Raw genomic sequence first — 17,521 nt, forward strand, 5'->3', positions numbered from 1 at the left:
GGGGGGGTGGATGGCGGCATAAATTGTATTTCTTAACATGCTAATGCCACGAGATCACCATGATTGGAAGCAATGAAATGGCTCAAGATAGTAATTCCCCCAACACATTGGCAACTACATCTTTCCTTTTTCATAATGCGCCAAATGATTATGGTTTAGTTATGGTAATAACCAAATATTGAGCTTGGGGAGCATTTCAAAATCCTCATGGTCTGAAGGAAATATAATTTGATGATAGTAAGCTATGGAAGACCTTGTGAATAATTCAATGCACACACCATTCAACCTTTATAATCAAAGATCCCATTAGGTTTGATCTAAATACAGGAAAGATATTGATATTTTACCTGTTCAAGGACAGAGTTAATGTCCCTGCCCCTTTCTACCGTATCGCGTCTAATTCTACGAGCAAGTCTCACATCAGGCTCTAAAACCAATGCAGTGCGAAATATTAGGTGAAGGTAGAGAGTATTCAATAGAAGTAATATATAGAGGACTATTTTAAATTTTCTGATAAAAATTTAAGTACTAAAGATCAATAAGCAAACTTTAATTCAATCCAAATCTCTGACACATTTAAAGTAAGCCCAAAGAAAACCGACAAACCAATGCTTATCCCCCCCTTGCCTTGAGAATTCACATCTCCCAATTCATCCACAGATTACAAGAAAAGTTTTTTAAAAAATGTTCTCACTAGTTCAGAATTCAGAGCTCTTCAATTATACTTTGTTCATTCAGAATACCGTGCAAGCTTTACAAAAATTCTCACACACTCAGGACAAGAGTCTAAAGTCTATGATGTGGAAAGTGAAAATGTGAAATCACACGGGGTTAAAAATTGAAACAAAGAAAATAATAATAGCAAAATTGTAACCTGTGTCAACAAATATCTTCATGTTCATCAGATTGCGGACTCTTTGATCATGGAAAACCAAAATACCTTCCAAGATGATAACATTGGATGCATTTACCTGGTGCGAATCAATAATTTATTTTCTGAAAAAATCACAGCAATGAATAGGCCCAACCCCCTCAAAAAAGAAAACCAAATGAACACTTGGGAAGAGATGTCACCACCTGTCGAAAGCTATCTACACAGCGTTGATGAGTTTTAAAATCATAAATTGGGACAGGGTACGATTGCCCACTCTTTAGCTTCTCGATGCAATCCACAAGCTGTTCGGTGTCAAACGAATCTAGAGACAATTCAATTGAAGTAATTGAAAGCGAACAATGTTATATACAGTTGCTATTCAAAGATGATTGCTAAATCCAAAAGCATAAGCTGTTGGATTATGGCAAACATAATTCCCTTTAAAAGCAATCAAATCATTATCCCATGCATTAAGAAATATTGAGAGGTGGTTAAGCAATAAACCTCCATGCTTTCCCTTAAAATTTCCGGAAGCAAAAAACAAGTTGAAATCACTAAAGTCATTACCAGGATGATCAAAGTTATACTCGTGCACACGTTCTAGTTCCTCAGCTGTCAATCCGCGGTAAAACGAGTCCTACAGCAAAGCCATGGAGTTCAAGAAACTGAAGCAAAATCTAGACTAAGAATCAGATACAGCGAAAAGAAAGATAACCTGATTGACCAGCACTACCCTATGATCATGAAGTTGCTGGATAATCATGTCACACACTGTCGTCTTCCCAGATGCAGTACCTCCAGAAACACCTAACAAATTAACAATACCAACAATTAAAACGGCTTCGATCAAACGGAAAGAGTTGTAACTGTAAATGCAGGATCAACAAAATACGAAGCGCGAACATGAAAATAAATCAACTCATTCACATAAAATCCAAATCCCCTAACAAAGCAATCAAGAACAGAGAGGAAAATTACCGATGACGAAGGGCTGCTTAGGAGTGTTGGCATCGGCCTGCGCAAAGGAAGAGGAAACAGAATAACGATGAGCCGGAGAGGAAGTTGAGGAAGACGGCGGGGAGGAGAGACGTCCGTCGAGCCGGAGGCCGGAGAAGTGAGGTCCAGAGGCAGCTTCCATGACGTAATCTATCGGGATGGTTTCTTCCGACATGACTACTGATCGACGGACCAGTCGTTGGCGGGATTATCACTCAGCCGGTAAACACGCCGGCGGATTTGGGCACAAAGATTCCCGGTACTGATATTCCACGCTTCCGTTCTTAAATGTTCTAAGCGTGAAGTATCCTTCGCGGAATTAGTTTACTATACCAACAAGAATAAACCTTTTTTTTTATATTCGGTTCAACAACATTTTTAGGCGGGATTCTGAATGTAGACGAAAGCAAAGTATTCTTTATTTAGACAATTCAACATCCATAATTTATTTAGTGAGTTTCAACTAGAATTTAATGAAAAATCTTTTTGGACCATAATTATTTTACAATGTTGTGATTTTGTTTAAGTGATTGCAAGTGACAGCTTAGAAAGCAATTGAAGTTAGCTGAAGATTTTGAAACAAACAAACATCCAATCTTCTTCACTGCCAAGGTTGTGCCCAACATTGATTATTCTTATCACTTTCTTTTATTTAAAGCTAGCCAGTCATACCATGAACGATCGACAAGAGTGCTGCTTCTTTCTTTTTCTTCTCTATACCGAAGCGAAGGTGTTAAGGATATTTAGTAATAAATTATAGTTTACCATATATATTATATTTTATATTTTATTATAAGGCAAATATTTAATATTTGTCTTATTATCATAGGTATCTTTCCATTTATTGTTATTTCCATTTATTACTATTTTCATATCCTTGTAATTCATTTGATTATAAATAAGATAATTTTCACACCATTTAGGTGTGGTGGATTAATCAAACATTTACACAAGGGAATTAACGAAGTACGCGAGGATTTCATACTTGATTCCTAGAAAGAATATAGCTTCCCTAGGTATCATGTGGTCTTTAAATATCATGTTGCATTTAACTGAAACAAGATAACAAGGGGTTCAAAATTTTTGTGTCGGTTTAGCTGAAATCTAGGTAGGACTGATGGATATTTATACTATAGCCTAACGAATCTACTAAAACAAATATACAATGCACCCAGTTGAAAATAAATAAATAAATATACAAATATTTAGGTATTCGATGTGGAACTGGTTCATTCATGCATTTTTTATTTACTTGTAGAAAAAAAAAAAAAAAAAAAGTCAATTTAATGGATGCAAAGTGATTAAAGTTGGATTTTCTTTTTAGGAGAAATCTTAATGAAAGGCTCTTGCAAAGTTTGGAAGATGGCATCCACCAAATTCACTTCCATGTTCAAACAATTGCCACGTCACCATTTTTTCTTAGTAGTACACGTCATCAACCTTATTATTTATTAAAATACAAAAATTTATAATTATCATACTTTATAGGTAAAGCGCTTAAAGATGACCAAGTTTTTTTAGTTTTAAAATTGTATTTATTTTAATTTAATCTCTTTAGTTTTAAAATTGTAATTAATAAACCCTTTAAAAAAAATCATTATCCTTTTATTATTTGACAATTTTCTGAAAAAATGTATGTTTGAAAATTCTTGATTTCCTTTACTAGTTTCATCATTTTATTTTTATTCTTATTTTAAAAATCTTTATATTTTTCTTTAAAATAATAATTTTATCCGATTCAACTTTGAATAATATAAAAAAAGTTGAGTATTATACGTAATTCCATTCTCCCAATATAATTGAAATAAAAAATATATATATATATACGATTATTTATCTATAGTTTAAAGTCTACATCATACATTTTCCATCACTAACAATATTTTTCGAAATATACGATCTCAAACTATCTTATGCCAAACGTGTTAGAGGTCGATTATACTATTTTAAATTAACTGATTGAACAAGTGTCACACAATCTCGGATGAATCTTGAGAGCATAACAGTTAAATATGGTTGGTACTTTTATAAAAATTTATTATAAACATAAAAGAAGAGAGAGAAAGAAGAGAGAGAGAGAGAATCAGAGAGCATAAGTTTTTGAAGAGGGAGAGTCTGCGATTTTCATGGTCTGTTGGATGAGCTTTTGGGCCTTTCTGCTTCTGATTTCAACTCGCATGCTTTCACTTTTCTCCATCTTATCGTAACTATCTGTGGACTTCTTCATCTTCAACGACTTCATGATTTTTGCCTTCAAATTCACCACTAACCTCTCCAAACCCAACCCCCTCACCATCTTCCTTCCCTTCACAAAAATGGCAGAACAGGAGAGAGAAAGGGAGAGAAGAGAGAGAAGAAGACGAAGAATTTGAGAATGAAATTAAAACAGAAATGTGGGCTTTAGAAGGAAGAGACCACACTCCACACTTCATTATAACATCCAAACCACCCAACTTTTCTGCTCCAAATATTTAAATATTACTTTATTCCATTTACTGCCCCCATCAATATATATATATATATATATATATATATATATATTTAATTTCTTTGGATTTTTTTATTGTAAAAAATAAAATATTAATTCTTATTTTGTTTTGGATTTAATAACGTTCACCCAACCAAAAAATACAAACCTAACTTTTATGATTTGAGTAATACTACCTCATTCCCCCTCGTATTTTCGAGATTTGATTGATTTTTTAATATTTTATAATTAATATTGAATTTTATTTATATAATTTTAAGAAATATAGCTTATTATGAATCTATGGACTTTTTTTTTTAGACAGAGTGATTTAGAAAGCAAAGACAAAGGAGTGGATGAAAATTCAGTTAAAGATAACATTGCAATGACGACACACTTCGAGCTTAAGAAATCTATGGAGCCACACATGAGACGATACCTAAAATTCTTATCTAGAGAATAAAATAAATATTTTTGTAGAGAAATATTTAATAGAGTATAAAAATTGCTCCCAGAAAAACAAAAAATACACACATTAATCATAATAAAATATTTTAAAACTATATACTTTTCTTTATTATTTGAAATATTTAAATGTTTTTAAACATATTAAATATTATTAAAGTTTAAAATTTTGGCTTTAAGTGAGTTTAAAAAAAATACTCACTAAATTAAAATATTAGAATCTAAACTTTAGTCTAATCAGAATCCACTTCTAAATAATTTATTTATTTATTTTCAAAGAAAAAAAATTAGAAAATAATAATAATAATAATTAAATACGTCACATTCATTGTCTATAAAAATACAAAATTAGTTTTAAATGAGAAAAAGTTAATAAAAAATTATATCACAGTGTCATGTTCCTCGCAACTTGTAAAGGAGGAATTATCCTCTGCAAAAGTGTCTACATATCTATTTGACATCCAATTGGATGGACGGTCCTTATTTTTTCTTACATTACAATAAAAAATGTGTATTCTTATATTCTTTTCCATATACTTTTTAAATTTTAAATTAGGTAAGCTTTTAATGTTTTTTTGGTAACTTTATACTTTATTATCCATGAAATTTAAGTTACTTTAATTTTGATGGAAAATTTTCAATTTTCCTTTTAGTTTATTAACTTTTAATTAAATACAATAATAATTATAAAGACATTTTTATTAAAATTTATGACAATTATTTATATAATTACCTACCAAACTTAAAAAAAAGTGATGTATTAAGATGTATATATTTAAATGTGTTAATTATTATTTTAAAAGTTGATGGTTTAATTTTTATTTATTTGTTCGATTTAAAAGATTTAAATTAATTTGTTAATAATATAAATATTGTAATTTTGAAAGAAGTAATTTGATTGAACAAACCAATTTATAATTTTAAAAAATATAATATTGTATAATTAAAGTTTTTTCTTTAAAAATTGAACTCTAAAAACTAAATTTTAAAATTTTAATTTAACATATAATTTTTTGGGCCATGAATTTATCTAATTTAAAAAATTTAAAATTTTTAATTTAACATATAATTTTTTGGGCCATGAATTTATCTAATTTAAAAAATTCGAGTACATTGCAACTTCCTCTGCCATCCCATCTTCCCCATCGAAACCCTAGCGCTCACAATCTGTGTTGCAAGCCGTAGCCTTCCCTATTCTCCGTCTCTCCTGCCCAATGGTTCAGCCGACAAATCCATCCAAATTGCGATGGGGGGAGCTAGATGACGATGATGGGGATCTTGATTTTCTTCTTCCTCCCAAGCAAGTTATTGGGCCGGACGAAAATGGGTTGAAGAAAACTATTGAGTATCAGTTTAACGAAGATGGCAACAAGGTCAAAATCACGACGACCTCTCGAACGCGCAAGCTTGCCAATGCTCGTCTGAGTAAACATGCCATAGAGCGCCGATCTTGGGCCAAGTTCGGGGATGCTGTACATGAAGACGTCGGAAGTAGGCTCACTATGGTCTCCACCGAGGAGATTCTTCTCGAGCGCCCTCGTGCTCCTGGTTTGTGTTTAAATAATCTTGATTTTGGTAGTTTTTCGGAATTGCGTGCATTTGATTGGTGTTGCAACTATTTAGTTATAATTTGATTACGGTGTATGCCATTTGTTTCTATGTTGGAGCACTTTCTTATGGTTACAGTGGTGTTTGATCTTTAGAAAACTCTGGTACTTGCTGACTGGAAATATTTAAACGTATATGGTTTGTATTTGAAACGGAGAGAATCACCTTTCGATGGTGCGAGGAGATTGATAGACTTTGCAGAACTATGCATATGTTGTATGTTCTATTTGGAATTTCAGGGTTATCTTGTGAATTGAATACTTCTGATTATCAATATATATATATTTTTTGTTAATAATCCTTGTTATTAAACATGAGAGATTTCTCTGTGCCATTCATTTGACTTCATAGTTATGAAATTTGCTTTTGCACTTCTTACGAGTAATGCTTGAATGTCTTTATACTTTTGATACAATGCTCACATTAATTCTTTATCGACCAATTGAAACGTATCTTCTTGCCTTGTTTCCTGCAAATGATTACAGGTAGCAAACCAGAGGAGCCAAAGGTTGCTGGAGACCCTCTAGCTCAACTTGGAAAAGGTGGAGCTGTTCTTATGGTCTGCCGAACTTGTGGTAAAAAGGGTGATCACTGGACCTCAAGGTGCCCTTACAAAGACCTGGCATCACAAGCTGATGGATTGGATAAGACTGTTGCACCAGAGGCTACAACTGCTGCTCCTGGTGCAACGAAGGGAGCGTACGTACCTCCAGGTATGAGAGCAGGGGCAGAGAGGACTGGAACTGACATGAGACGTAGAAATGATGAGAACTCTGTTCGTGTGACCAACCTTTCAGAGGATACTAGAGAGCCTGACTTACTTGAGCTTTTCCGACCTTTTGGTGCTGTTAGCCGAGTTTATGTCGCTGTTGATCAAAAGACTGGCATGAGCAGAGGATTTGGTTTTGTAAACTTTGTGAACCGTGAGGATGCACAAAGAGCAATTAACAAACTCAATGGATATGGTTATGATAATCTCATCCTTAGAGTTGAGTGGGCTACTCCAAGGGCGACTTAAAGGTATGATTTCTCTTTCAAACTCTCTTATGATTTGCATACTCTTGTAGCTGGATTTTTCTCCCCAACATTTTGTTAATGTTTTCTTGAGATTACTCGAGTCCAGAAAATGATTGAATCAATTTTTTTGTACCGGTAATTTACATGTAGTGGATTTAATTCAATGACTCTGTGAGTTTACTTATTTGACTGTTTGAAGCTGGGAGAAATAGCAATGTTTTTACGTTTTCATAGCGTGTTAACAGTACTGAAATGAAAATACGTAAATGTAAAGGGAAAACCGTTGCTATTCATTAAGCTTTATACGTTATTGGATAATATGTTTTGACATGTGCATATTTTACAACGTTGAGAAGAAGCCATATGCTATGTTCCATCTTTGTTGAGCAGAGATGAGAAGCAATCCTAATTCCGTCTCATTGAATTTGTAGTTTATCTGTTTGAATTTTGAGCCACTGAAATGTCTGGCGAGAACCCAAAAGGGGGGTTGGAGTTTGAATGGAGGTTTAGTCCAAGGTCTTATAGGTGCTTTCGATTAAGTGAAAACCTCTATTGTAACGTTTATAGGTGCTTTTGGTATAGTAGAGTCTGAAAATCATAAACCAAAATAACATCGCTTATTGAGTAAATTGGTGTGAGTTTAGAAACAGCTTCTAAATTCATTTCTTAAATTACAGCTTCTAAGGTGATAGTTAATATTTTTCTTAGGGTGAAAAGAGGAGTAAGAAAGTGAACTGATATAGGAAACTAATTCTTCTAAGTAGTGGAAAGGTACATATTACACTCTGCTTGCCTGTTGATGAGTGAGCTAGTTCGTAGGCAATAGCTTGACCAAGAAATTAACAGGAGAATGGCTCAATTAAGGGAGAAGCCATTAGAGCTGTCATTCAAGAGTCTCTATGGAATTATTACCTGGTCCTCCCCTAAAGCCGTAGTGAGCATAGCACCCCCAAAATTTAGTAAATGGTTCAAACCCAAGTAGCAAAATGTAGTAGTATTCTAAATAGTGTCTTGTATCGTCAAAGGATTATTGTGGTGGTTGTAGATTTGAAGTTAGTGCTATAGGTTCAAACCCAACATAATGCAATGATGATTACCAGGAATAATTGAAGAGATTACAAAATATGACAGCCTTTTAGTTTGATTATCAAACTACTCCCGGTTCTATGAATGCAGTCTTTTTCAAATAATTGCAGTTTGGTGATGGTCTTTGGCTTGATCACCCGTTTTTTGGGTCGATTATGGCATACAGTACTCAAACTTTATGTTATCTCAATTTATCACAACAAGAATGTTTGTTGTTTAGTCATATTAAAAGCCTTCCTTTTGCCAAAGATAAGATTCATGAATTATAGGCTCACAAGTGTGATAGTTTGAAGATTGCAATCTTAGAAAGTAGATGCTAGTTTGCTAGATGTTTCATCCAGTCAATGCTAACAGAAAGGAAGAAAGAATATTTGATTGCATACTGGTGTGTGGGTATCTTCCTATATGACACCATTAAATTTTGACAGCAACGAGAGAGTAAAAGAAGTTTGAATTGCTCATTTTCACCTCTCCAAGTTGGGAAAAAAAATTTAATGGTGGTGTGTAGGAAGATAGCTCCACATCGGTGTGTAGCTCAGTATTGATCTCCCAAATTTGTTGCTGGACACTTTTTTGAGGTTTCTTCGAATTTCCTTGGCAAGAATTCCATCTTTATGAAAGTAAAAGCATCAAAGTTAGTTTGGAAAAAAAAAAAAAAAAACAAACAAACAACAATAATATTTTTGATGCATAATCTTTCTAAAAAGATGAGAAAAACAATCTTCCAAGACAAATTTTTAGCCAAATAATTTGAGTTGATGCTTTAATGATTCATAAGAAATGTTGGATCAAGTGATTCTTAGATAGTGATATTCATTATGGGGAGTCGCCCCGAACAAGGAAAAGATTCTCCGCTTAGATGGGGAGTGGCGAGAGATTGTGAAACCTTTTCTTTTCCGGTTAGATAAATGGGTTAGGGACAAGATTATATTTTCGGTCCCCTATTAATTCCTTGCTTTGGTTAACATAAATATATTTTTTGAAACTCAATTAGAAATATTTAAACTAATAGGAAAAAATTAATTATACAAAATTAAAAAATATCATAAATTAGTTTTTAGTTAAAAAAACAAAAACAAAGAGTTGAGTCTGAAATTGAAATTGACAATATCGAGAAAAAAAAAAAAAAACTCATTTGATTATTATTTTCTTTATTTAAAATTCATTAAGCTACAAGTATCACCATTTACATTAGATAGGTAAGAACCTTTGTAGCAGTAAAATACAAAAATCACGTGCCTAAACTTTTTGTTGTCGAATACACATCAATTAAATAAAAAAAATATTCCCAAGATGCCTAACATTAAAAAAGAAAAAAAAATAAAAAAATAAAAAAATTCCGGTGGAAAATCATGTTCATCAACCTATCACCGACACCTCCAAAACTGTTTTTCACTTTTTCTTTATTTATCAAAAATAATTTTATTAATTTATTAAAATAACTTAATTTGACTCAAAGTCCACAATAAAATTAACAAAAATTATTTCTCGTCCCAATGTTTTTTAGGTAAACAATTAAGACTGATTTTTTTTTTTTAATTTAGTTTATATTTATAGTGTTTAAATATAAATTAAAAATGAAAAAAATGAAAAAAAAAAAAAAAAGTGTCCCGTCAATAATTTAAATGGATATATGAAAAATGTTGATTGGCCTACCAAGTTGGACTAATGTGGCCCTTGCCTTTTGGGACTACTCTTCCTATCCACTCTCTATATTAAAAAAAAAAAAAAAATACATTTAATCTCTCTCCTAACAAATTATTATACCATAATTATCCCTTTAATAATCATTAAATATATATTTTAAAAAAATATTATCGTAGCAACTATAAACTATTTTAAATATTAATTAACCATAATTTCACACTTTTAGAATTTTAACCTATTTTTCTAATTCTCTCTCTTATTTAATCAATGGACAAATGTGATATGACATTATTTGCTATAATAATTAATAATATCATTTTAATCTTTAATTATTAGTCACTTTTTTGTTTCTCTCTCTCTTTATATATATATATATATATATATATATATATATATTTAACCATTTTCTTCTTGTTTCTCCTGTTTCTCTCTCCAACGATGCTTCAAGTCCAAGCTCCTACCGACCTCCGCCCCGGCAAAAATGGGCAATACAGAACCCTAATGGCGATTTTGGGCGGAGCCCTAGCCCTCTTGATCCTAATCACTATCCCCCTCACTTTCCCTCTCCTCAATTACTCCCTCCTCCTTCTCAAGGCCTCTCTCGAATCCCCCACCTCCGCCGCCTCCTCTGCTTTCCGCCCTCAAATCTTCGCCTCCGGCAACCTTTCCATTTTCTCCGCCCTCCCTTGCGATCTCGCCGTCGGCGAATGGATCCCCAATTCCAACCCTAACGCCGCTCCGCCTTACACCAATGATACCTGCTGGGCCATCCACGAGCACCTCAACTGCCTCAAGTACGGCCGCCCCGACCACGGATTCCTCCAGTGGCGGTGGCGGCCTGACGGGTGCGAGCTGCCTGCGTTTAATCCGGCGCAGTTTCTGGAGCTGATGAGACATAAGGCGTTCGCGTTTGTGGGGGATAATATTGCCAGGAATCACGTTCAATCGCTCATCTGCCTCTTGTCTAAGGTAAATTTCGTTGAAAAAGTTTTTTTTCCCCAATTATTTTTTATTTTTATTTAAATTATAAAAACTTTATATTATAGATCCATTTTAATGAATGTTGGGTAAATGGATGTGTCGGTCACGAATTTTATATTTTAGAGACGACATTTAATTTAAACAATTAGACTTTTTTTTCTTTCCAATTTTAATTTATGAATTATGTGAAAAAGTTTTGTGTGATTCATAATAATTTTGATGTGATTTTCTTCTCTTTTTGAAAATTGTGAATTATTTGGGATAGATTTTCTTTGATTGAATTTTTACTTTTTTTTGGAAAATGGTGTTGAAATTTGACTAATTTTTATAAATAATAATGGGTTTTATTTTTTTTATTATTTTTTTTTTTTAGAAATTCAAGTTTTCCCTTCACATTTTTTAAATTTATTTCTCAATTTTTTTCCAAATATTAATGGTAGTTATTTATAAATATTTAAAATGAATACCATATGGAATATTTTGTTTTAATAACTTGGAGTGTGCGATAAGTCACATAAGATTTTGGAATCTTTATATATATATATTTAATTATTTTAATTTTTGTAGATAAAAATCCAATATTTGTATGGGTAACTATCCTTCTCCTTTTTTCATTTAATATATATATATATATATCTAATAAATTTTTAAATTTTAAATTTTATGTTTAATAGATTTTAAAATTTTTAATTATTTAACACATATCTAGCTTACGCGTATAAACAATTATTAGAAAAAAAAACCCTCAAACAAGCCATGTGACATTGATCTAAATAATGCATTTAATATTATGAGAATCTTTACAGAGAACAATGACAGTGATTCCATCAAATTTCTCAATATAATTTTTTTTTTATTTTCTTTATTGAGTACTTTTGAGAATGACGTGGCAAGAATTCAAATCATTTGATTTCTTAATCGAGTTAGATCATCGAGACTAATATCTTTTTTATTTCTATGATTAAAAAGGATTAGGTAGCGATAATTTATGAATTTAAAACGTTTTGTAAACAAAAAGAAAAAGACATTATGAACACTAATGATGAAAGCAAGCTTAGTTTGTAATAGAACAATGTTGTTTCTTGATTTTTCAGGTGGAGTATCCAATAGATGTTTCACCTAGCAGAGATGAGCACTTCAAAAAATGGAAATACATGTCCTACAACTTCACTATGGCCTTTTTATGGACAACCCATCTCGTCAAATCACAAGAATCATCAACAAAAGGCGTGTTCGATCTGTACTTGGATGAGTTTGATGAAGCATGGACTTCCCAAATACCTGGCTTTGATTACGTGATGATCTCGTCTGGCCAATGGTTTCTCCACCCGCTGTATTTCCACGAGAACGGCCGAGTCATCGGCTGCCACGACTGCTTCCTCGACAACGTCACCGAGCTGGGAATCTACCATGGCTACAGAAAGGCCTTCAGAACAGCTTTCAAAGCCATTCTCACCTCAGAGAGCTTCAAGGGCATCACTTACTTGAGGACATTTGCACCAGCACACTTTGAGAATGGGCTGTGGAATCAAGGAGGGAACTGTTTGAGAACAGAGCCATTGAAGAGCAAAGATTCAGCATTGGAAGGTATGAACTTGGAGCTTTACATGACTCAAATGGAGGAGTTTAGGAGAGCTGAGAGAGAAGGGAGAAAGAAAGGGATTAAGTTCAGGTTGCTTGATACAACACAACCCATGTGGCTTAGACCAGATGGACACCCGAGTCAATATGGGCATTGGCCTCAGGGGAATGACAGCTCGTTGCTTAATGATTGTGTTCATTGGTGTCTGCCTGGTCCTATTGACATTTGGAGTGATTTCTTGCTTCACATGGTGAAGTTGGAAGGCATCAGATCAGCTCAAGAGAGAGCTCTGTTGGCTCATCAAACAGAATTGAATCAAAGATGAACTTGGATTTCTTGCTTGTTTTGGTTTTGATTCTTTAATCATTATTTGTTTTCTTCTCAAAACCCATTGCTGTTCATCTGTATTACTACTCCACCTATAAAATGAAAGAATGAATGACAATAAAACAGTCTATAGAAGTTTGTATCAGATGCATATTGTCAGTTGGTTTGTCTTGGAGATATCACGTTTATTCGATACGAGTAGGAAATGAACATAGCATGATATCAAGTTTCTGTTCATCTAATGAATCACAATGTACAGATTTGATCTGATGAATAGTCAGTGAGGAATCTCGGTGTGGTTGTTCCGAATGAATTTTTGATGAAAACCAGGATGTGCGGAGCTTAAGATGTAGAGCACCAAGGCAGGCCTGAGTCGCATCAATCTCTGTTAGCTAAGTGGTCTGAAACATTCTTATCCGACATGCTTATTCCAAGAGGATTCCGAGCAATGTTAGCCTCAAAGGAGCTGTAATGGCTCAAGCCCATCGCTAGTAGATATTGTCTACTTTGGCCCGTTACATATGACTGTTAGTCTCATGTTTTAAAACGTGTCTGTCAGGGAGAGGTTTCCACACCCTTATAAGGAATGACTCGATCTTCTCTCTAACTGATGTGGGATCTCACAATCCACCATTCTTGAGGGTCTAGCGTCCTTGTTGGCACATCGCCTGATGTCTTACTTTGATACCATTTATAACAGCCTAAGCTCACCGCTAACGGATATTGTCTGCTTTGGCCCGTTACGTATCGCTGTCAGTCTTATAGTTTTAAAACGTGTCTGCTAAGGAGAGATTTCCACATCCTTATAAGAAATGCTTCATTCTCCTCCCAACTGATGTGGGATCTCCACACCCTTATAAAGAATGTTTCATTCTCCTCTCCAACTGACGTGGGATCTCACAGCTACTCTATTTAATTGACCACGTACCATCAATAGGTTAGAGCTAATAATCTATTGAAATTTGTTAACAATTTTATTAAAGTTTTAACTTTTAAAAATATAAAAAAATGAGAAATTCGAATTAAAAGAAAAAAATTAAAATGGGAATATGTAATTATTATGTTTAATCTTATTAAAAAAAAAAAAAAAAAGTAATGGATGCATTTTTTATTTGGATTTGGATAATGTGACGTAATGAATAAGCAATTAACCGCTAATACAGAAGTTAGCAGCAAACAGATCTATAAAACGATGTCGTATAAATTGCAGCATTCGATGAAATAAAGAACAAGAAGCATCGGCTGTGAGGTGATGATCAGTATCAACGTCAAAAGGTGAAGAAACCAGTCCTCCTCCGTCTTCTCCTTGCAGTTACACACACAGAAAAATGGGGGAAATCAGCGAAGAAACTCAGAGGCTTAAGCGAATTGCGGCGGCGACTTACGACTACGACAACGACCCCCGATGGGCCGACTACTGGTCCAACATTCTCATTCCTCCCAACTTGGTTTCTCGCTCCGACGTCACCGATCACTTCAAACGAAAATTCTACCAGCGTTACATCGTCGGTTCTTTCTCTGATCTTTAGTTTGATCGTTAATGGTTGTGAAATGATAGAGTTAATTGGTTGATTTTTGTTTCTTGTTGGACACCCTTTCTTGGGTTATCTCGAATTTTGTGGTTTGCATTCTCGGGTTTTGTTAATTGTTTGTTTTTGTAAATGGGTATGGTTCTTGTTTTTCTTGTCTGATAGGTATTTCTTGAGCCCAGTTAGTTCTTGAGTTGTGGATTTATTGCGTGATTGTTCTGTAATCTCATTTATAATCTGTTGATATTGTGAAACTTGCCTTTTCTGGTATGTACTTTGATGTCTTCAGGATTCTTGTTGGTTGATTGGATTTGTTTTCTTGATTGAACAATGTATCTTTAAGCTTTCATCAAGCTTAAACCCTGTTGGGCTTATCTGTTTTCCTGGGTAGTTCGTCATTTTCATACATGAAGGGAATAAGTACACTCTTGTATGTTCATCTGAGGGCCTGTAACGTATCAAGATACTGTTCTTTATGCCTGAGCGATCAGTTAAGCTTCTATTTGATTCTGGGATTAATCACGTTTTATTGAGTGTTTTGTTGAATGGCTCATGTATATATCTATTATCATACCATTTGTTGTAAACATTGGATGAAACCCGAAGTTTTTATCATACCATTTGTAGTTTGCTTTAAGTACTGTTATTCACATATGCAGGATCCTAATCTTGTAGTTGAGACAATGTCTTCCAGCAGTTCATCATTTCAGCCAGGGAGGCAATCAGCACCTTCACCTCCTACAAATGATCAAACTCAGTCACAGAGCTCCGGTATGGGATTTATCATTAAGAAAGTTGCTTTCCAGAGCGGACTTGCATTGTAGATTACCATGTTTGTTACACGATTTACTAATTGGATTTTGTTTACGCTGACAATGTAGGGTCAACTACAAGAAATTCAGGAACATCGGCAACTACAGATTCAAATTGGCTGTTTTTACGCTGGGATCGACATAGGGTTCTTTTTTTGGTCAATGCTTGGGTAAAGTGAAATTCTTCAGCCATCCTAATATTTAGAAGTGTGTCAAGTAGACCTCTTAAGAATTAGACTTTATTTGCAGAATCAAGTCGGGTTTATCCAACCTTACGGGTTGCCATTCGTTATTTCCTGTAGGTGTTTCTCTTGACATCGTTTGCAATGATACCAATGGTTCCCAGAAACATTTCACATAGGGCGTATCAGATTTCTCTTATGGGCACTGCATGCTCCTCTCTATTCACCTTGTTCATTACTTGTGGGGTAAGTTTTTTGGTCAAGTAACTATTGCCTTCTAGTATACCTCAAGGTTCGTCTGACCTGTTTTATCTAGCAGACACCCAGGTCGTTCGATATGCAGGCTTTGGAAGTTTACTTCCAACCTGTCGTTGCAACAAAAGCTCTCGTCTACCTTATTTACTCCATTACCTTTGTAGCTTCAAATCTTTTCCTTAAACGTATAGCTGCTTTGCCTTTTACCCTTGTCTAACTTTATGCAGTTTTTGCTCAGTTATGCATGGTATAACGGTTTCTACCTCGTTGCAGTTGCTTTAATTCCAATTATATGCGTAGCTGTTGAGCAGATTGCCAAGTTCGTTCGGCATAATTTCCCCCGATCCGCCTTCTACAGGTAAAGTGGCAAGGTTTCTCTCAAGTTAAGTTGTTCACTTGTACAAGCTAAAGAGATTGGCTTAATCTGAGTATATGAACACAAAGTAACTCATTTTGTTCTTAGTTTTCTCTAGATAACTGAGCTGTGCTTGAACTTTCTTCACTTAATGATTACCATATATTTAGATTTGAATTTCACTTTCTGTGTGGATTGGAGCACTCATTGATCTGATTGGTTGCTTAGGAAATGCTTGGAGCGGCCTTGTGCTTGGGCGGAATCAAATACAACCACACTTTGTCTTCTGTCTTCAAATGTTGAGATTGCACTGGGTTTCCTTCTGATCATCTCCTTATTCACGTCAGTTCCTCGTCGTCGTCTTTTTCATTTCCATCATTAACAATCCTTTCTTTCTGTTAATCCATCGCCTCGGTTTCTCTATGCAGATGGCAGCGAAACTTCGTGCAAACATTCATGTACTGGCAGGTTGGTTCCTTCTGTCTCTCGTTTGGCTTGCACGAAACAGCAGCGTAGCTAACTCGAGCACACCCATTTCAGAGAATCAATGGTACTAACTTCCTTGAAACTGTGTGGTTTGCAGCTACTGAAGCTGATGTATCACTTCCCCATGACTGCTGGGTATCATCAAAGTGCGTGGGCTAAGATTGGGAGAAAAGTTAATCCATTTGTGAGCAGATTTCTCCCATTTTTGAAGCCTTTACTTTCTGCAGCTCAAAGATGGTGGATCAGGTAGAGAAACCAAGAACAAGAAAGTGGTTTCTGTTAGTTTGCATTTAGTTTACTGAATATATTCATTGTTTCTTAGAAGATAGTCATATATTCATGACAGAAGCTGCCTCATGAACCCTGTTGTTTTGGGGTTTTTGTATGCATATTATGAAGCAGGGCAGGACTACTTGTTATGAATCATGATATTACTTTAGCAACTGAGATTTGTGATGATAATATGATATATATACATATATACAACCTCTCAAGAATTAGACTTTATATCAAATATTCAATTAACAAAGCTATAATCTTCAATTCAAGTGATATTAATTCTATGGTTGCAGTGATACCAACCATTGGTTATTGAATGGTGTTGGGCTCGCCATTTCAGTATGTCATAAACATCCATATCATATTCTAAATATTCTCTCCACAATTTCACATTCAATTTTTTTAAATAAAATAAAGGGTATTTTTAAAAGAAAACAAAAGGTCGAGCTCAATCCTTACAATTAGGATGTACATGGGTCGAGTTTAGTTGGATTGAGTAAATTTTTAGGTTGACTCAATATTTTTATCAACCATTTGTTTTTAGGTTGGGTTTGGCAAATTTTTTTCGGCATA

At 34.2% G+C, this 17,521-nt stretch overlaps 4 protein-coding genes and 1 long non-coding RNA gene across 6 annotated transcripts in view; 3 read left to right on the forward strand and 2 right to left on the reverse strand.

Moving 5' to 3' along the window:
* Nucleotides 1–2,204, reverse strand: part of LOC111492583 (uridine kinase-like protein 2, chloroplastic) — an 18,001-nt gene extending 15,797 nt beyond the window's left edge. Inside the window, exons 1-6 of one of the 2 annotated variants that reach the window (XM_023141930.1) lie at nt 1,853–2,203; nt 1,590–1,681; nt 1,442–1,511; nt 1,078–1,196; nt 875–971; nt 348–427 (exon numbers count right to left, since the gene is read on the reverse strand). In XM_023141930.1, the coding sequence (XP_022997698.1) occupies nt 348–427; nt 875–971; nt 1,078–1,196; nt 1,442–1,511; nt 1,590–1,681; nt 1,853–2,045 (651 nt within the window). In that variant the 5' untranslated portion in view covers nt 2,046–2,203. Of the gene's footprint in view, nt 1–347; nt 428–874; nt 972–1,077; nt 1,197–1,441; nt 1,512–1,589; nt 1,682–1,852 lie in introns of both variants that reach the window. The other variant, XM_023141931.1, reaches the window with a different exon arrangement.
* A 3,691-nt stretch (nt 2,205–5,895) lies between these two features.
* LOC111492915 (eukaryotic translation initiation factor 3 subunit G-like) lies at nt 5,896–7,737 on the forward strand. The gene is made up of 2 exons (XM_023142422.1): nt 5,896–6,350; nt 6,896–7,737. The coding sequence occupies exons 1-2, from the start codon at nt 6,017–6,019 to the stop codon at nt 7,426–7,428; spliced, it is 867 nt and encodes a 288-aa protein (XP_022998190.1). The 5' UTR covers nt 5,896–6,016; the 3' UTR covers nt 7,429–7,737.
* A 2,823-nt stretch (nt 7,738–10,560) lies between these two features.
* Nucleotides 10,561–13,225, forward strand: LOC111492972 (protein trichome birefringence-like 19). The gene is made up of 2 exons (XM_023142525.1): nt 10,561–11,129; nt 12,236–13,225. The coding sequence occupies exons 1-2, from the start codon at nt 10,599–10,601 to the stop codon at nt 13,046–13,048; spliced, it is 1,344 nt and encodes a 447-aa protein (XP_022998293.1). The 5' UTR covers nt 10,561–10,598; the 3' UTR covers nt 13,049–13,225.
* On the reverse strand, nt 11,998–12,240 carry LOC111492973. The gene is made up of 2 exons (XR_002719946.1): nt 12,168–12,240; nt 11,998–12,054 (listed from the first exon to the last, which is right to left on the reverse strand). It is a non-coding gene; the product is annotated as an uncharacterized LOC111492973 (long non-coding RNA).
* A 1,049-nt stretch (nt 13,226–14,274) lies between the features above and the next one.
* Nucleotides 14,275–17,173, forward strand: LOC111493303 (transmembrane protein 33 homolog). The gene is made up of 9 exons (XM_023142956.1): nt 14,275–14,555; nt 15,239–15,350; nt 15,461–15,561; nt 15,694–15,819; nt 15,893–16,013; nt 16,102–16,186; nt 16,412–16,525; nt 16,612–16,651; nt 16,767–17,173. Exons 1-9 carry the CDS (start codon nt 14,379–14,381, stop codon nt 16,917–16,919), a joined length of 1,029 nt encoding a protein of 342 aa, XP_022998724.1. The 5' UTR covers nt 14,275–14,378; the 3' UTR covers nt 16,920–17,173.
* Nucleotides 17,174–17,521: the final 348 nt, after the last annotated feature.

The sequence above is a fragment of the Cucurbita maxima genome, unplaced genomic scaffold, assembly GCF_002738345.1.
Source record: "Cucurbita maxima cultivar Rimu unplaced genomic scaffold, Cmax_1.0 Cma_Scf00018, whole genome shotgun sequence".
NCBI classification, from domain to species: Eukaryota; Viridiplantae; Streptophyta; class Magnoliopsida; order Cucurbitales; family Cucurbitaceae; genus Cucurbita; species Cucurbita maxima.